Source organism: Cyprinodon tularosa, unplaced genomic scaffold (assembly GCF_016077235.1).
Source record: "Cyprinodon tularosa strain WSP-4 unplaced genomic scaffold, ASM1607723v1 ctg87, whole genome shotgun sequence".
NCBI classification, from domain to species: Eukaryota; Metazoa; Chordata; class Actinopteri; order Cyprinodontiformes; family Cyprinodontidae; genus Cyprinodon; species Cyprinodon tularosa.
Window position 1 is genome coordinate 873,200 of NW_024039640.1, and position 20,682 is coordinate 893,881.

A 20,682-nucleotide genomic window follows, 5' to 3' on the forward strand; every position below is an offset into this window, starting at 1 on the left:
AGAGATACAAAAAGCAACTGTAAAAGGCGGCCCCGTCCAGGAAACACACAGCCAGGCAGACGAGCTCCAAGGCAGCTCCCATGCCAGAGGACGAAGAGATCACATCCACTCAGTCACGGTCAGAGAAACAGGACCACACTGGAAAACAGGCCGATCTCCAACATCTATAAATAAGGGTGTTGATAGAAGCAGCACAGCTGATGTTTCTTTCCAGGATGACGTCACAGCCAAACAGGAACAGACGAGTCAAAGCTACTCTGAGGAAAAGCAGAGAGAGCAGAAAGTTAGAGATTGAACTAACAGATTCTGCAGAATAGGAGAACAGAGAGAGAATGAAGCAGAATGATGAAATGGGGGTCCCTATGTCCTCCAAAAGTCTAAGCCTATAGCAGCATAACTATAGAGATAGCTCAGGATAACCTGAGCCACTCTAACTATAAGCTTTATCAAAAAGGAAAGTTTTAAGTCTAGCCTTAAAAGTAGACAGGGTCTCTGCCTCACGGACTAAAACTGGTAGTTGGTTCCACAGGAGAGGAGCCTGAGAACTAAAAGATCTGCCTCCCATTCTACTTTTAGAAATTCTAGGAACCACTAGTAAACCTGCAGATTGAGAGCGAAGTGCTCTGTTAGGAACATAAGGAACAATCAGATCTCTGATATAAGATGGAGCTTGGCCATTTAAGGCTTTATATGTGAGAAGGAGGATTTTAAATTCTATTCTTGATTTAACAGGAAGCCAATGAAGAGAAGCCAGGATAGGCGAGATTTGATCTCTCTTTTTAATTTTCATTAGAACTCTGGCTGCAGCATTTTGGATCAGCTGAAGGCTTTTAACTACAGTTTGTGGACTTCCTGATAGTAAAGAATTACAATAGTCCAGCCTTGAAGTAACAAATGCATGGACTAGTTTCTCAGCATCACCCCTGGACAGGATATTTCTAATTTTTGCAATGTTCCTCAGATGAAAGAAGGAAATTCTAGAAACCTCTTTGATCTGGGATTTAAATGACAGGTCCTGGTCAAAAATAACACCAAGATTTTTTACTTTATTATCTGAAATCAGTTTAATCCCATCCAAATGAAGTGACTGACTAATCAGCTTCTTTTTCAGAGACTCTGGTCCAAAGACCTAGAGGTTATTCCAGGCATACACCATAAATTTTTTTTCAATTGTTGCACACAGCTAAAGTTCACACAACGAAACCACAAGGTTTCAAAGTTCACAGTTCGTGATGCATGTTCTTCCACTGTGCGACCCAACGCTCTGATGCGATCTACCTGCTCACACTGTTGGCAGGGTTCGTACGGGTGCTGGAAATCCTTAAAAATGCTTGAATTTTGACGTTGTGTTTTCCAGGTTTGAAAAGTGCTTATATTTTTGATGAACTGCTTGAAAATGCTTGAAATTGTAACTATTTATTTCGCAACAAATACCTATCTAACTGAATCGTGTGTTTATTAAATGGAGAAATTAAATGTTGGAGAGCCCGAAAATGAAACCTGCTCGCTTATGTGTGACTGCGATCTGCCAGTCTATTTCCATGTACCATGAAACCACTACTGCACGATGCCGGGAGGTTGATGTTTCAATGAACGTTGGCTGGAAGATGAAAAATACAAATTATGGATTAAATGGGGACAAACCCCACGAGTTGCCTCTTGTAAAGTCTGCAAAAAAGATGTGCAGCTTTTCACAATGGGCGAGTCTGCGCTGTCGAGTCACTTGAAGGGTAAGTCATAGTGACTCAGAGTACGGTGTGATGATGTAATGTTAGTATTGCAGTGTTTTCACGCAGCACTATCTTGGCGAGGCGCCAAACTCACGCTACCGCCTCGCCAATGTTCCCAAAAAAAAAAAAAGAAGTTTTAATTCATTGCCAGGCCCAGACCTTAAAACAGCATTGATAACTCTACGGCTGATAATACTGAATTGCGACACCCTCTGGTTGGTTATATCACTACGCCAAGGCAGAGGAGTAATTTTCTTTGATCATCCGAGGAGACGTGTGGGGGGAAAAAAACGTGTTCGTCGTCTTCATCATCGGTGAACTATATGTGGAAAGGTAAGTAGTTCATTAAAACTGCACGGATGGCGCCCCCCACCAGCTGGTGGTGTGTGGTTGATCACTTCTCATTACCCCCTGTACACTGCATGACACACGATCAGGCTGAAAGTCGGCCCGATCGAAAAATTCTCACACGACTTGAGAATCGGCCAGAAAAAGGCAAAAAATCATACAGTGTATGCCCCGCTTAATGAGTCTGTTTAATGTTGGTTGTGCACAGAAACCAGACATGGGCAATGTGGAGTCAACAAGTCATCTCCATGTCATGTATTTGTTCTATCCAGCCACTGAAGCAGGTGAGTCCAATCTTCACCGTGAATTAACCTGTGCAGATTGGACTCACCTGGTTAATTGGCTGGGTAGATTAAATACATGACATGGACATGACTTGTTGACTCCACATTGCCCATGTCTGACAGAAACAGAGCCCAGTGAAAGTGAGGATGAAGGAACATGTATTCATGTATTTCTGAAACTGTCATATCCTACAAAAAACAAAAAACTTATACACGTTTCAGTGGAGTTGAAGGAGTTTAAGTGACATTCTGTTGGGATCTGGAGGTCTGTCCACTTTCTCCACCAGAGGGCGTACTATATCTCCTGGAGCCGGAGCTGATTGCTACCACCTGTCGCTCATCTGCTAATCAGGGGATCTGTACTTAAGGAGGCAGAGGACGTCTCTCCAGTGCCAGAGTGTTTGCCAGTTACGGTTAGCAAGCCTGAGCCAACCTGCCTGTCTGAATCTCTGACTCCCTTGAAACCTGAACCTGATCCGTTTTCTCCTTTCTGCTTCCCAGGTTGAACCTGCCTGAAAACCAGAAACCCTGAAGAGTTTCTCTGTTGGAAACCTGCCTGTCTGATCTCTGAAGAACCCTGGAGAATCATTCCTGCCTAAGACCTGCCTGCCCGTTCTCTGAAGAATCTAGAAGGGAAACTCAAATCTGTGATCTGCAAACACTCAAACCAAGCTCTGCCTCCGCCAAGCCCTCAGCCTGCCGACAGCCTCTGGTTGGCTTAGCGGCTGAGGTTGCCCCCCTCAGCCGCTAAGCTCTAACTCCAAAACAGGTACAGTCCTGCTCACTCACATCCTGCTAATTATCTGGGCATCTGCTAACTTCTCTGTCCCCCTCTGCAGTGAACCCGCTCGTGACCAGTCCCGGCTCTGATTAACCCCCTGCTGTTTATTCTCTGTGCAGAAACATCACCTAATAAACCTTTGAACTTTTCTCCTGCTTCAGTGTGTTCTGCATGTGGGTTAGGAACCTTAAGCCAAACATGACACATTCCCATGAATTAGATATTTGAAGTTTCAAATACATCAGCACAGAATAGAAATTAAATTTTCTTTTATTTCTATTGTTATGTTAACCAGTACCAGTTAAGTGGGTCTGCACCTGCTGAAGTCCAACCCCAGTTCCTTGGCTCTCACCTCATAAGTCAGGGGGTCTTTCCACTAGATTGGTCCCCAAAATCCTGTGGAATTTTCAGTTGAAAAAATCAAGTAACGTTATCCTCACATTGCTCCCAGACACCTCTAGGTACGACAAAGCAGTACTAGGCTGGTAGGTGAACTGCACTGGATCCGATGAGGACCTCATAGGAAGGCAAAGATAGTTAAGTCCCAACCTCTCATTGTTTTCATCAGATGCAAGGGTCCTATAGATGTTTGATCTCCAGCATATCTACCACACAGCAGCACTTTCCCAAGCTTTCAATTCACGCTTTTGTGATGCCATAAAAGTGAAATGATAAAAGAGATTGATTGAAATGTCTGTTTATATTGTTATCACTTTTATGTTTGTAGTTCTTATCAACAAATAGATACAAAAAATAGACACAACACTCCATAAAATAAAAGTGAGCCTATATAAGCTTAGCTGTGCAACATGGTTGAATGTTATCCAACCTCATTATGTCTTGAGAAATTAGAAAATATCTTTGCCAACAACACTGTGGATAATCAGACTTGGAGTGCTGTGTATTCAGAATCTATTTGGGTCTTTATAGCCAGTGAAGTCATTCATCATCCTTTCATCTCCACCAAATTAAAAAAAAGAAAGCTCATATGCAGTTGTCTAAAGGGAGGTCTGATAAGATTTAGGTTAAATCAACAGAAAAGCATGCTGTGCCAATTATTGACTTTAAACCTAAGCTGTTTTTATTGTTGTTGTTTCTTTTTTTATCATCAAATATCTATCTGAAAAGACCCTTTGAGAGAAAGAAAAAACAGTACACTGATTCTGAAAGTTATTTAACAGTCAGAATAGATACATTTTATTATAAGCTAGTAAATGGCAAAAAAATAAAGGCCTGGTCTCATGCCGCATCCTTCTCCAGAGAGAAGAGATATTATGGTGAGAAGATGGCGAGTAGCAGTGTTCTAAACCAAAAACTTGATATTTGCTGGATTATCATTTGATGAGCATTTCAATCTGGATAGACTCACACATACAAGAAAAGTGACAATTAGATTTATTGATCAATCTGACATTTTTTTGGCACTCGGACCCCGGCAGAAGACATGGAAGCACAAATGCAACGAGCTTTGATGATCATTGTGAGATTAGAATTAGAAATGTCTTCCCTTGAGATCTGGACCCTGGAGATGGAAAGGAGCCATAGAAGAAGAAAACGAGAAGAAGCTTTAGAGCATGGGGAGATGGGTTGGAGGGAGTTTGAATCTCAGCTGAAGACCAGGAGAGTGTGTGAATGATGATTATGTTTTAAGTACAAGTGAGATTTATGTAACTTTGATAATTTTTCCCCTTAACAAAAGAAAGAGGGTGTTTATAACATATGCAAAGAAAAAAAGAAAGAATACACACTTAGGTATAAGTTGTTGTTACTTTAAATCACAATGCAGCCAGACATCCCTCAGTATTTTAACCAGGGATTCCCAATGCTACCGATGCCTGTATGTGAGGCTCTGCAATCAGAACAACTAAAACCAGACATTTAAAAGTAGAGTCATAATTCCGATGGATGATTTTTTGAGCTGTACTTTCTTGCTTAAGAACATCCTAAAAGGGACCCCAAATGTATATGAAGTATGTGATGAAGGGCTTGTACTGAAAAAAGATTGATTCATTGATTGATCTGCGATTGTACCCAATAGACTAGCAAAGGAGAAAATAAACAGCGTAGCTGCCCCCAATGCTCTTGTGTCTGACTTTAAAGGTCACAAACATCTATGTTGGATGCCTTTTTGACTCTCAAGGTCTGAGAGCAGCCTTTCTTTGAGTAAAAATAGGTTGAATTGGTGTAACTCTTACTTGAGTACAAATGTTTGTTACTCTACCCACATCTCATTCACTACACAAACTTGGCATTCTCATGTACAGTAGAGGCACGTTCTGGAGCAGTGCAATACATGGGACACATTTTTAGCAATGCACCAGGTAGAGTTTTGGTAATAATGGAAATGTTGGAGTGACATGACATCTGTGATGAATGAAAAGCAATGGTCACTGTAATTATAAAATCTGAACTTTCGTGTTTTGTCACATTGCAGAGTTGACCTAGTCACCCTCCATGCAAATTGCTTGTGATGTGTCAACTGAGTGACATCATTTACATTTGTTACAGTTACATTTGTGTACCTTTTGTAGTTTTCATGAGGCTTTAGCCCAAAATTGAAAACTGTACGTTTAATTACAACTGACCCTGCCGAAGGTATATATCTATTTTGAATAGTTGTATACCCCACCAGCCCCCACTGGATCAGGACCTATTTATGTTCTTGGACCAACAAGCCCAGTCTCTTGGAAATCCAAAGTGTTAACCTCTGCAAGTTCATTGGCTTCAGTTTCTTCTGAGTATTGTTGCACTTGCTCTCAGTGACATCACTGCCAGACCAAGCCTCTCGCCGAGACTTAAAGGAATAGTACACCCAAAACATGATTTGCCTTCATTTTCTACACTGTAAAACCTGACAAGTTAACCTAACTCAAATGATTTGGGGAAACCGATTGCACCAATTGATTTAAGTTATGCAACTCAAATTGTTTTAGTGTTTTTAATCAATTAATTGGAGCCTAATGAACCCAACACAATTATAATAATATAACTTAAATAAATGATGTTTATTTACTTATTTTATTTGGTATGAGTTGACTTAAACCATTTGATTTTCTTGTACCAAAATGCTGTATTTATTCATACTTGTTTTAAAAGTGTTATATATTCTTAGTAAAATTAAGTTAATTTGACTTTAATGGTTCTTTTCTAAATTACTTAAAATTGTATTAGATTTACTCAATCCAATTGGGGAAACTTATTGCACAAAACAATTTAAGTACTGTTAACACAACGACAAACTTAGATTTTTTTCCCATTTTTTTTATTATTAACTTCAACTGCAGACAATACAGAATCAATAAAAGTGTGGTTTCTGACAAATTATGGTCTTAAAATCTACTATCAAATAACCAAAAAGACATCAGAAAAACTGATTTTAAAGTGCAATTTAATGCTATTATTAAACTTCCAAAAGAAAAATACTAGGTGTATATCAATAGATTAGAATACTGTAGGGTGAAAATTCCAATATTTATGAGGGAACTTATTTTAGAAGTCAAATGGTATCAGCCATAACCATCCTGATCTTAAGATAATGATTAAATGATTACGTTTTCATCCATCCACAATAGTCTGATGTATTGATATACACCTATACACCAAAAATAAATATGTATGACTTTGGTAACAGTATTCACACATGCTGTCAGTATGCAACACATAAGTATGCCATTGTAAATTTGAAACAGTTTACAAAATCTGTTTAGTCTTTAAAGTCAAACCTCAAAAGGTAAACATAAGAAGTATCAATCTCACAATACAAGAATAATGATGGATGGTATAAATTTTGAACAAATTCAAATTATTCTTTTACTTTTCAACATACTGACATAAACCAGTAAATACAAACACAACAAAGGTTATCTAAAACCAAAATAATTAAATATTCTAATAAATAAAAAAACTCAAAATTACACACTATGAAAAAAGGGTATATTTGAGGCTTCTCAGTAGTTTGCCTTTAAATTTAATCAAAAGGATGTCTAGTGTGAAATTTCCTTATTCTTAGCAAACTGAATGTTTCCTTTTTTTCTAATTTAGAACCCGTGTAAAAATAGAACTATTGACAAAAAGCCCTTAAACGCTGATTCCTGAACAGGCATGAATGTAGCAACAACAAATCCAATCTACACCAGCTCATTTTTCAGTGTCTGCAATTTTGGTTTGAGTTGCTTTCTTTCATCATCTAGCTTCAGTAAAACTACTTGAATGAACTCAAAAAAGCTAGTACACTTCACAGGATAGCTGAGATGCAGAGCATAGATTAGCCCAAACAAACACACCAGTGCATCAGTCCATGAGTGATGAGTCATTACAACCTGATCTTCAAGCACAACGAACACTTGACGTGGTGAGAATGGAACTCCAGCAGGCACCTCATCTTCACCCACATCAGAAACCAGAGCAACTGCGCCTTCCTAGAACTCCATTTCATCCTGAATATGACATGAGTTCAAAATTATTTATTAGAATACATTAAACCTTTTCTAATTCCAGTGGACAAAATATGGTAATCAAAATGAACAACATACTTTGCATGTTTTGAAAATGCTTGAAGAATCCTCCTTAAGGTAAATGGGTAGGCCCGCCAGGGCTGCCGCTCTTGTTGCGTTAATGTCGTTTTTGTCCTTAAAGGATAAAAAAAAAAGTTAAACATGGTAATGAAAGCCACCAAGCAAATATAGTAACAGTATCCAAGTACCTGTTCCTCATAGGCCAACAAAAGCTGGTCCATCTTTTCACCAATCCGTCCAGTTTTCTTCCTTTTATAAAGCCCAATTAGCTGAGGAGCATATTCATCCAGTGCAGCATAAAACGCATGTGGCAGATGCTGATTAGTAATCCGGTGAAATTCACAGTACAGCTAAGGAAAATAACCAAAAAGGATAAAATGAAAAAAAGAAACACATTCTTGACACACACTACATTTTATCAAGCTGTACTTACCTGTGTCTCATTAAAGATGGCTGGCCATCTCTCCTTAAGCTCTGATACAGGAGGAGAAGTTGTGATGATCTCTTCACGCCTGAGGGCAAAGGTGCTCATCATGTGCTGATGAATAAGGGGAATGTTTCTTTCAGCAGATGTCTTCTGGAACTCTTGAACCATCTCAAGCCTCCTGGTTTCTAGAGACTCCCTTGTTTCTCCAGAAGGATAACTAGGAAGGAAGTTTACCTCCCCTCTCCTAGGTCTTTTAATATTGGCCCTTGGTGCAGCTCCTTCTGGGTTTGTTCGGCTGCGTTTTCCAGAATTTACAGCTACATCTTTGATGCCAGCTTTAGCCAACTTTTTTCTTTGGTTTCCTATTTTGTGTCTCAGACTATTCTTCCACCCTTCCCACCCAGTGTCAGAATTCTTCTCCTTCAAACAGGGATGTTTTCTAACTAAAGCTTCCGCAGCCTTGCCAATTTGTGTGCTACTAGGATATGCATTCAGCCTATAGATTTCTTCCCCCATTATCTCAAGGATGTTGTGTTTTTGATCTCTAGGGAGTCTGATTACTTTTCCTTCTTTTTCAAATGCTGCATTGCCTTCCCTTAGCACATGTTCCACCTCATAAGAAAATGTTGGAACAATAAAAACATCTGGCCAGCGACCACTGCGCTCTGGTGAATCTGTGGCATCAGTGCTATCAGTCAGAAGGATTGTTTCATCTGTGCTGGTTGAAATCCGGTCCAGATCAAGTAACCTGACAACTTTAATGGATGCTGTGCCTGGCAGGTCTTCTATTTTAACCAAATTACACAATGCATTATCAAAATCTGGGTCGTGAAACTGAAGCCGAAAGTCAAAAGTCAACTTAAGCCTAGTTTTGATTTCATCTATGAGGGCCTGAACGCTGCTTGGGCGAGATGACAAGATAAGCCTTTCAGCATTATCAGTGTCAAGGATGATCCGTAGTTTCAAGCTCTCTTTTGCTTCCATCTGGAGTTGCAGTTTCTGTAACAAACAAGATTCAAATATAGTAATATTTCAAGACATGATCAGCTGTCTATTATGTCATGTATGCATTACATTTATACTATTGAAGGGCTGGGAGATCAGCTTATGTTTCAGTCCTTGTTCTTTAGTCGGACACTAGAATGAAATGTTTTGTTGTGAGAATCAGCTCATTTCCAATCTTGTAAGCAAAATGAGGGATGTAGTCAGACAACTGGCTGAAAGATTTTACACTATGACCCTTCAGTTGATGCTCTACTACTTCATATGACCTCAAGTGTTCTACATAAAAGGTCTCATAGTCTTTCAAGAGAAAATAAATGCCATTTCTGACAAGAAATATGTTCCGAATTTCTTTAAACTCTGGCAATGCAGCATATGCCCCCGTACATACAAACATGCCAATTTCAAAGTTTGTGCCATCAATGGTTACTTTTTTTGTTCCGTATACAGTGGGATTATCAGCAATGCTAGAGATCAATGATTGTGTATCTGCTGGTAATGATGAAATGTACAAAGACTCCATTTTAGATGTCTGCACAGGTTGTTTGAAAAACTTTGATGATGACAAATAAAATGCCATCATGCTTTGATGTCGTTCTGCCAACATTTTTAACACATTCTTGTAGTTGTGAGTGTCATGAATTATTTTTTTGAAAACCTTATGCTTTCCTTCAAATCTCATAGTCCAAAGATGGACTAAGGGACCAAAGCACTTTATCAAGTGCGGGTAATGCTCGATGTAACGATGCTTTGGTCTAAATCGAACATTTGGAAACACTTCCTGGAAGAGTTGCCGGTGGTCCAGTATTTTACAAGCCAGATACTGAATGGTCTCTTGATTAAAAGTATGACTCATGGCAAGCTGAACAATATCCTTTATGTCCATTAGCACTTCCCAAAATTTGTCTCTTTCGGGGACTTTTGAGCCAATGAGAAGTGGTAACAATCTAAGCAGGGCATGATTCTCATGTCCGTTCCCACCAATGGTACCACGGCAAGCAAAATTTGTTGGTATTGGATGAGGGCGATCAACTTTGTCAGAATGTTGGTATGGAAAGCGCAATATTGCTCTGTTTAAGTCTTCTAAGGTAAAATATTTCTTAGAAATCAAACCTTTTATGCAATGCGCCAACTCCACAGGAACGACACCCTCAAATAGGTCGTGTAGTAGGTCAGGTGGAAAGCCTGTGATAGGATGAAAGAAGGAAAGATGATCAGAAAGAACACCATACACCATAACACCATAATCTTCCTCACTGCCATTCTGAAGCTCTTGTACAAGATTATCATGAGCAACTTTTGTTCTCATCACATAATCCCCTGTAACAGCATTTTCTGTTTGCATTTCTGTTTGTTTGGCATGACAAAACCTGCAGAAATGTGTAGACCTGAAACTCTCATTAAAACCAGCAAGCCCATGGGCAGCAAGGTTATCTGCCACAACAGAGTAGACAGTGCCTTTAAGACATTCACCAAGGGTATCAATATAGACACCTACTTCTTCCAGAGTTCTCAGATCATTTAGGAGAGGTGAAAACAATTTCTTATACCCAAATAGGCGTACATCATTAGAATTGCACAAGAGAGCGAGCTGAGTGCAATGGAGAGCAGAACGGGATTTGACTGGAAAGTTTGCCAGTGTCCAATAAACTGCAAAAACCTTATGTATTTTCTTTGAAGTGCCAAGTGGGTTTGCAATTTCAAAATCATCAACATACAGTATTATTGACAGTTTAGGACCCTCTTGTGACAGTAGAACATTTTCCTGGTAGTAGGATCCATCACAAAATGATTTGAAATGTCCAGGTATCTGTGTGGGTGCCCGTTTAACTTCTTCAAGCACATCTGCTTTTTTCAACAGCAGTTGCAAAGATGTAAGAATTGGCACATACATAAAGGTGTGCTTTGAGGATTCAATTAAGTACTCCACAGGCTTGACAAATGGAAAGTTTGCTTCATAGTATGATTTTCTCCTCTTTGCTGTTGAAAGCGGTCCTTCAGATGTGATGCATTTATGTAAAATGTTACTATCAGAAACCGCCTGACAAATCTCATCAACCACTTTGTCAGTATATGGACAGGTATGTTTTTTCAGTATTTCAGCAACTGTTTTTCTGATCAGTGGTTCAGATAATAAAAAAATATTATCAATATGCTCAATTATCTCCTGTGTTGCTCTCTGGGAAACATGGAGAATGCTCTGCATTTTCAAGAAAAAACCAGCCAGATTGTACTGCAACTGCTCTTCCAAACCCTCTGTACTACTGATTTCATTAGTGGATGCTTCTTCATTTTCATGTATTGACTCAGTTGAGTCAAGCTGCAAGTCATCTTGGTTTATGTTCATGACACTATGCACAATGCTTTCATCATAGTTTGTTGAATTTTGGTGGTCTCTGCATTTGTGGGCATTAAATGTCGAATAGACATTTGTTTTAAAACTGCAGTCCTTAAAAGGACATGGCACAGTTTCTTTTTTTTTTAAATGCCCCCTGAGATGGATAAACATTTGCCTTTCAATGAATGGCTGCCTAAAGGTACACACAGGGCAACAAAATCCATAATCCATAAGAGATGGATAAGAAAGTTCTTCTCTTTGTGTAGCAGTGTGCATTCTTGACATATGTATCTTTAAAGAATTAAATGTACTAAATGTACACATGCAGTCGTTGTAGAGACAGGGTAAAGGTGAAATTGTTGAATACTGACCATGGTTAAGCCGATAATGCTTTAGCAACATGACCTTTACTGCAGTAGAAAAACTACACAACTTGCAATTCCACATTTCTGAAAATAAAAAAGGGTCACAATTAGATATGGAACACTTTATATTACCTTCTCTGGCTGTCTTCAAGAGGCTGAACAGAAGTGGTGGTTATGGTCCTTCCAAGTGTGCTTCCTTTTAAATTAAACACTGCAATGCAACATAAAAAAAAATATTGTAACATGTTAACCCAGAGCTAGCAGCACATTAACTACACCTAAAATGTTCCATGTGGATAGCAGAAACTAACTACATTTACAATTTTTAAACATCTGGTGTAAAAGAAATAAAAAAACTTAAAAGGTTTGCAAAGTCTAACAAAAAAAAACAAAAAAAAACATTAATTTACCGTCATGTCTTCGGCCACGCAGTTTGAAAAAGTATGTTTCAGCACACAGTTTTAATCAAGCCGCCCCCGTTATATTTAAATATGTACAGGAGGGATTGTCTACCAGCACCAATTTATTTTCACAAACGCTGTGTTAAAAAATTCGAACTAAAAAAATGCGCAGTTGCTTTGTAAAAGTAAACCATTTAACCGAACAACCTACCGCAATATTTTAAATTTATATATGTAAACTTCAGGCAACCTTAGGCGGGAGATGTGCTCGCAAGCTCCGTTTTTCTGCTTAAAATTGGCAAAGTCGTTTGATAAATTCGGTTGCAATCTCTGTGTATGTATTTAAACAACAAGAAAAAACATTTACCTTGATATTTTCACGTAGTCACTGAAGCTCCCCTCTGTGCTGAGTTCGTCTGGTTCGAAGTTTGCAGAAAATGCGAGAAGTCCGGGCAAAACTCTTTGGCGCCGTGTGCAAAACTCAGTGATGACGTAGACGGGCTTTTTTTTTTTTTTTTGTCTGAATCAGTCATGATTACTTGAACAGTTTAAAGCAAATCTACTCAAAATCAAACATAAGCGTATGAGTACTTATTATAAGTGAGTTAGTATATCACATTGTTAGTTTTGAACCGACATAACACAGTTTATAAAAGTAATTTTGACTTTTTAGCTGAACTGAGTAAAAATAACTTAATTCTTTTAGTGAGAAGCACCATTGGGTTTTACAGTGTACTCACCCCCATGCTGAACAACACTCTGGAGTACTTTTTTGATATCTCAAATGCATCTGGAGATCTGGGAGGCTTCTTGCTGTCTGCTGACATTCAAATAATGGAGGTCTATGGCGCCCGAGGCAGAAAGGTCCATAAAAGTCCACAAAAAACATTTCAATATTCCTCCATACTGCTCGTCCAATGTATTCCAAGTGTCCTGAGTGGGTAGCATCCAGAATTTACTGGAAACGAAGTCATTTAGAATGTTTTTAGAGCATAAACAGTAGTGTATAGGATTTCCTGAAAGCGCGCACCTGCGCGATCACGACGCTACGGAAGCCGGCAGACCAAACCAGCGCATTCAGCTCTGCAAAGAACTCATGCTCTTCCTCAACACTGAAGTCCTCTGACATTTTTCTTTCGTCGTTTCTTTCTTTGCACAGGTAAACGGCACATTTCTTCTTCTACGCTTGCATTATTGGCAGAGCAGACGCTGAATGCGCACTTTCATCTGGTTTGGTCTGCCGGCTTCCGTAGCGTCGTGATCGCGCAGGTGCGCGCTTTCAGGAAATCCTATACACTACTATTTATGCTCTAAAAACATTCTAAATGACTTCGTTTCCAGTAAATTCTGGATGCTACCCACTCAGGACACTTGGAATGCATTGGACGAGCAGTATGGAGGTATATTTACACGTTTTTTGTGGACTTTTATGGACCTTTCTGTCTCGGGCGGCATAGACCTCCATTATTTGAATGTCAGCAGACAGCAAGAAGCCTCCCAGATCTCCAGATGCATTTGAGATATTAAAAAAGTACTCCAGAGTGTTGTTCAGCATGGGGGTGAGTAGAAAATGAAGGCTAATCATGTTTTGGGTGTACTATTCCTTTAAGGCTGATTTATACTTCGAAACTAGGTCCTCTGTGTAGGTGTCACAGTGAACAAAAAGACGTCCCCGCCCCCTCCGCAGACACTCTGGTGCACATCTCCTAAATAGTAGGTGACCACAGACAGAAGGCCGGCTTGTTTTGTTTTTATGACAGAAATTGCGGAAAACAACTCGTGAAGTTGGACCAACTAGAAGAGCGAGGTGTGCGAGAATGCTGGGACCCTTTTTTCACCTGGATTCCCGCTCTTTTTCGCCGTCACGTCCCTCCATTGTCAGACAAACTTGCCCCCACTTCCACACCGCCTCGGCCGTATCTAGACCCACTGTGTTTAGCGCGTATATCGCTCAGAGCTCAGTGAATAAAACTTTTAACCCTCTACCACTGTGTCTGGTTGAATCCTGCATTCTCAGTCTGAAACTTTACACGTACATTTTTACTCTATGGATGCTGGTCCTTTTATTTTTTTATAAGAATTGTGAGTAAATGTCTGAGTTACTGTTGGTACAGTTAGGGTTACTGTTGTGTCCACAGAGCTGTGTATTGGTTTGGAGGGGTTTTTTTTTTTTTTTTTTTTTTTTTTTTGTTCTCTCACCTTCATTTTCAGGGTGCACCACACAGTTGTAGATTCCAGCTGGCACTCATCAGCTGCAATCAAGGAAAAATTATTTAGAGGAGTGGTATCTGTAAGGCAGACGACAGACGGTTACCTAATACTAGTGGTAACTGGTTTCCTAGTCAAAAACTTCCTAGTTATAGTTGTTCTTGTTCACATGTTGTTAGTTACCAGTGTGTCTATTACCCCACCTCCTCAGACTGTTTCCAAGCCCAACAAAGTAAGTCCACCATCTCTGTTCATCTCTTTATCAGTTGAAACTTGTACTCATCTCTGTTCCCTGTAGTTTCAATGGATTTTCTGCTGAACTCATCTTCCAGCCAAATAATAAAATCTCTTCAAGTAAACAGGTTTCTCCTGTCGTACGTAATTGCTGCTGCGCCAGAGTCTTAATCCGCAATCATGTTAATATGGTCTATAATAATCCAATTTAGCAGGTGTTGTGTTATATTGTGCTGAGCTCATTTATTAATTGACCACAGCTGCTCTCCTGACATGTTAATGAATTCCTAATTTGGAGAGTTTTCTCATTGATATTATTATTAAAAGCTTAAACTGTGCTGTGAAAGATCAGAGTAAAAAAACTACATGATAAATCCTATTCTCATGTCAATATTAGTAAAAAAAAACATATTTTTCTGCTTCATGTGGAAAAAATCTTAATCATAAATAACCAAAATCTTTTATTTCAGTTTTTTTTGCAAGGAATTATCCAACCTATCTCCTAAGCTGATAGCCAATGATAGCACTTGATACTCTACCTTCTAAAGCAACAGGTGTTTTTTTTTTATTTTATTTTAACTTAGAATATATATTTTTTTCTTTACTCTGTCTCTAAACCAGAAATGAATAGAAATTTTAATATTTATAGTAAGTCCAAAATGCCTTTATGGGGTCTTGGGGAATTTTTCTTTCATCTTTTTTATCAAAATTTTATTTCCCTTTGGGATTAATAAAGTATTTTTGAACTGAACATAATTGAAATACAACAACAACAAAAAAACACAAAAAGAACTCTTGCTACTGTGTTTTGGATAAGCTTTTTGGCTTTTATCTGCATTTTGTGGATGGTTTTTGTTTCAAAGCAAATGCTAAAAAAGAAAAAGAAAAAAAGGAGTATGAATACGGCTGCCACACAAGATAGCTGAGCATTTAATTCAAATATATTAAACACTGGTGTATATGACTTTGGATTATTACATGACATACAGTAATAAAAGTAGTATACCTGCAACACCTGGATGCGCCATCACATAGACATTTCCTGCTTAAGATATGAAATTAAAAGCACTTCCTGTTCAGTTAATCCAGCAGCTCAATAAGCTCTTCGAAGTAATTACAGTACTGTGCCTTATTTATTATGCAATTAAAAATTTACTAATTTGAGTTGAAAACAAAAGAATATTGAAAAAGATCAACTAGTTGCAGAAGTGGTAAATTCAAAAACAGTGATTAGTAGGTGTTTACTTAAAGAGTTAACATTTCCCATTTGAAAGTCTTTCTTTCTTTCCTTCTTTGTTTGTTTCTTTCTTTGTTTCTTTGTTTCTTTCTTTCTATAAAAAAAAAAATCCCTCTGTAACAAAGATGTGTGCGTTGCTGTCATATCTGGCATAGCTTATTTCCTTCTGGAACAGAGCATGTTGACTGACACACAATCTGGTAACAACCTGTGCTTTGGCGTTTGTCCCTGAACATTGCAGGACATTGTGTTCTTGTCCATGTTATTTAATTTTCTTCTCTTTGAGTTTCTCTTTGTTGTTTCTTGGAATGGTCTAAAACAAATTATCAGTAATTATTTAATTATCATATTTTAATGCCTTTCTAAGCTTATTTATGTAAGATGTTTTTGGCATTAAAATGATATTGCATAAGATTTGCTCACTGTGGATAGATCGCTTTCTTTAAATTTCAACACTAATTGCAATTCTCTAATCCATGCAAGACATGCAATACTTTGGCAAAGGCCATTCTGTTGAAGGAATAGTACACCAAAAAACATGATTAGCCTTCATTTTCTACTCACCCCCATGCTGAACAACACCCTGGAGTACTTTTTTGATATCTCAAATGCATCTGGAGATCTGGGAGGCTTCTTGCTGTCTGCTGACATTCAAATAATGGAGGTCTATGGTGCCCGAGGCAGAAAGGTCCATAAAAGTCCGTGTCAATATTCCTCCATACTGCTCGTCCAATGTATTCCAAGTGTCCTGAGTGGGTAGCGTCCATAATTTACTCGAAAAGAAGTCATTTAGAATGTTTTTAGAGCATAAACAGTAGTGTATAGGATTTCCTAAAAGCGCGTTCACGAGTCTACGGAAACCGCGGCAGACCAAACCAGACGTTTATTCTGTTTATTCTTAATGCACCTTTTTCCTCCTTGTTTGCACCTTCTTTAATTACTATGCCAATATGTGACCAGAGAATTTCTCCGCTGTGAGATCAATAAAGCTCATCTAATCTAATCTAATTTAATCTAAATTATGTAATTAGTATTGTTTGACCGATGATCCGCTAATTGTTATTTAGTCTCGTCTCATTGACATAAACTCAAACCTATGACTAGTCATGTTTGAGTCATCAAAGCTTGTCAGTTTTTATTATGGTCATGAAAAAAAGGAGGGTAAAGAAATGATTTTGTCATTGACATGCTTGACAAAAACAACACTGCCTACAAAACCTAGTTAAAAACAAATTATGAGTTACTACAAAATTTAATTTCCCTTTGGGATTAATACAGTATTTTTGATTTGAACATAATTGAAATACAAAAAAAAAAATGCATAAAAAGAGAACTCTTGCTACTGTGTTTTAGATAACCTTTTTGGCTTTAATTTGCATTTTGTGTTTCAAAAAAGTACTGTAGCCAAGCAATGATGTCATAAATGCATCAGCTAGTTTTTCAGTATGAAGTCTAGACGGAATATTTATATTTGAGGCTATATTTAAGAGGTGAAGAAGGAAATAAGATAGATATAAAGGGCAAAAACATAACAGCAGCTTCTATAGTTAGAACTGTATTTCTCAGAGCAGTTATAAATCATCTGAACTGCAGTCTTGAGAATGGTTCATTTCAACCTGCAGTTACATGGTTTTCATTATAATCAACTGTAATTATGGGCTCACTTGGAATTGTTTTCCATGTGACTTGCATGAAGAACAAATATTTTGATTTTTACTTCTAAGCTGAATGTCTAAAAATTGTTCTTGAAATGTTTCTGTTGACCAATAGTCTTTGCACATATTGTTTTTTCTGTTATCAATAATTTTTCCAGTTACATCAATGTTCATGTGGAAATTTTAAAATAAAAATGCTGTTTCTTACTAAGCCTCTATGCGCACAATCACAAAAACACAGAATATATTTTGATCTCCATTTTAACTATTTCTTTTAGTTAATTAAATCATGTTAAATAAAGTTAAAAGACTACAACGGCGAGTTCTTGTCAATGGGGTTGGGATATGTTTTCTAGGAATAATCTCTAGGACTAATTAAAAGTTATAACACAAAATATTGTTTCAGAGCAGAACAAAAGTAAAGACAGGTTGTATCTGCAACGAGAAATATGTTTGGCTCACTAGCAATAAAAAGTGTTTTGCATTTGCGTTTTTTTTTTCTTTTTTTTTTTTTCTCGGTTTTCCAAAAGCTCTTAGCCCCAAAATCCCCATTAAAAAATAATATGTCTGATTGTTCTTGTATTTGAATTTCGAACGGGCAAGGCTATGCCAGCTCTTTCTTGTTGGATAGTTGTCCTGCTTATAAAGTGATATTTTCAAATGTAACAAAAGATTCTGTGTCAGGGTTCCCCTGTGTTTGTGTGTGTGTGAGTGATGCATCTCTTCCAGAGAGGATCTTTGTGGTGAACCTGGGTAGTTTACACAGGTGGAGCTCATCAGTCTCATCAGAGTGCTGGGCTTTAAAGAGAAGCAGAGCCTTCACTCAGTGCTGGTTTCTTGTTGTAGTTTAGGTTCTTCCTTGTCTATAGCTTCCACGTGTATGTTTCATAACTTTTTATTTTTTATTTTGTTTGGTTTCCAGTATTTTTGCATATTCTGGATTTTTGCTTCAGTTGCCTATCTGTCCTTAATCCAATCGGCAAGACTTACTTCTGCCTCCTCATCTCTGTGTCTGGGTCCTCAAAACCTCCACATAAATCTAACATCCTGAATTATATTAAATTCTGAAATTTGACTGGGCCGTTTAAACCAATTTCAATGTTTCTCTTTTAACCACTTGCGTCTCTTTAGCAGAATGTCATTGGGTCCGTGAAGGTAAACATTCCAGTGCTTAATCACAGGCAGTTGCAGCAGAGTTTCTCTTAAGAATTACTTCATATTTAGCATCATCCATCTTTTCCCCCATATTTGGGCAGCTGCTGCTGCTTAATAACATCCTTACAGCATTAAGCTGCCATCAACATGTTTTTCTGAGGTTATGGTGTTCTTTGGTAATGGGATGTTTCCTTAGTGCCCTAAAACGAACATCTTCCCTGATACATTTGGGGCGTCTGAATACGTATTAGTTTTAACACCATAAACTGGTTGTTTTCTGACCACTCTTCTATTAAACACAGTTATATGAAGAATACTGCTTAATTCATCCTTGGGAGAGATACTCCATCTGCTATATAACTTTGCAGCTTGTCTATGGTTGTATTTAGTTTCTGTGCTGCTGCAGAAAAAAAATCATTCTCTTCAGAAATGCTACAGACTAGATGTAGGTAATGACTTTTCTCAGCCTCCTCACATCCAGTGTGATCTGGATATGCCCCACAAAGAGTACTGCACTACGCTGACCTGCAGGAAGTGTCTCACTTTTCCCAGACCTATGTTCAACTAAGCCCAGCACAGTTGGACAAGTTAAGTCAAAAACAAAGTACATCACAGCTTTGGCATAATGCTAGGTGACTGTAACTGACAGCAAGCACAGATGTACACTTACACTTACACCCCACCTTCACTGGCAATAACTGCCACTAGATATATGGAAGAAAGTGGAGACAAAGTCTTTAAACTCATGGAGGCTCAAAGTTACACAGTTGAATGGAGAGGTGTGTCCTGACCATGCCTGGTTTGGGGCAAATCTGGATGGCATTTTGAACTCGGTGCCACTAAAGGGCAGCACATCACTTGCTGAGTTTCTAAGTCAGCCAACTTGTCAGATGCTTAGAAGATGGGAAATATGTTAATCTCCCCAGTGGGTCACATAGATACTACACTACCTTGGGGTGGGGAATCACTGCTGATTGCTATCTTTGAACTTAGAGAAACAAGCCGTAATTAAAGCTGACATATTTTACACATGTTTTTCTAGGTCCATCTGATAATGAGGTACCTAAAGCCACAAACCTGTGAGCTACTCATCTGGACCTCATCTGAGCACTTGGACTTGGATGTTTAATTAAAGCCTTTCCAGACATAAACATGAAACGCATCCAGAATTTCTATTTTTTTCCAACATTAGTGGGCACATTTTTTGCAAAGAAGGCTCCACTATGCCCCAAATATCTGAATCTCTTGAAAACAAAGTAAGCATTTAGATGTAATGTGTTAACATAAAAGGATTTCCGTGGGTAATTAAAAATCATTAAAAGTAATGAAAATATTATTTGTGTATATGAAGGTCTTAACTGACATTCAAATTCATTAAATGTGATTATCGTGGCATGTTTTATTTACAATAAAAAAAATATGTTTATAAAAACAAGTCAGATATATCGCAATTTATTTGCGTGGAACTGCTTCTGGTTGAACTTAAAGCTGTATGTTCGGAAAAGAATTTCGAGGTGGAGAAAAATTGAGAGAATAGGAAAATGCAAATATAAACAAAAGTGGCTAGAAAATTATTTATATTTATATATATATATATATGTGTGTACTTTTTGATGACATTAAAATGATTTGTAAGAGCATTAAAAGACCATTAAAAAGCATTCAATTAGAGTTAGTCCTGTATAAATCCTGCAAAAACTGTACTCAAAAAATCTATTTATTTTGCTTTATAAAATTCAATATAAACATCGAAGGTCTTGTTGGCAGTCCACTGGCAGGAACCAACCTCATTGTCTGAGCACAGATTGAATTTTAAGACCAGGTTAGTGACTTAAACATTATTTATTATCCTCATCCAGTTAGATATGGTCACTAACCTGTGTTCTCTCCCTGCAGAGGTATTAGCCTTAAGGCTACAGTAATTTATACTTTAAAACTAGGTCATCTGCGTAGGTGTTGCAGTGAACAAAAAGAAGTTCCCGCCACCTTAGCAGTCACTCCGC

At 38.1% G+C, this 20,682-nt stretch overlaps 1 protein-coding gene across 1 annotated transcript; it reads right to left on the minus strand.

Annotated features, from left to right (window-relative positions):
* Positions 1-7,212: 7,212 nt before the first annotated feature.
* Positions 7,213-12,696, minus strand: LOC119775391. Its single transcript, XM_038273359.1, has 7 exons — positions 12,558-12,696; positions 11,922-12,000; positions 10,200-10,271; positions 8,091-9,083; positions 7,846-8,007; positions 7,676-7,771; positions 7,213-7,579 (listed from the first exon to the last, which is right to left on the minus strand). Exons 4-7 carry the CDS (start codon positions 9,066-9,068, stop codon positions 7,562-7,564), a joined length of 1,254 nt encoding a protein of 417 aa, XP_038129287.1. The 5' UTR covers positions 9,069-9,083; positions 10,200-10,271; positions 11,922-12,000; positions 12,558-12,696; the 3' UTR covers positions 7,213-7,561.
* Positions 12,697-20,682: the final 7,986 nt, after the last annotated feature.

Coding starts and splice junctions, on each gene's coding strand:
- LOC119775391 (XM_038273359.1), bottom strand. CDS start 9,068: ATGGAAGCAAAAGAGAGCTTGAAACTACGGATCATCCTTGACACTGAT. Junction 8,008..8,090: donor CCATCTTTAATGAGACACAG/GTAAGTACAGCT, acceptor TATTTTCCTTAG/CTGTACTGTGAATTTCACCG. Junction 7,772..7,845: donor TGTTGGCCTATGAGGAACAG/GTACTTGGATAC, acceptor TTATCCTTTAAG/GACAAAAACGACATTAACGC.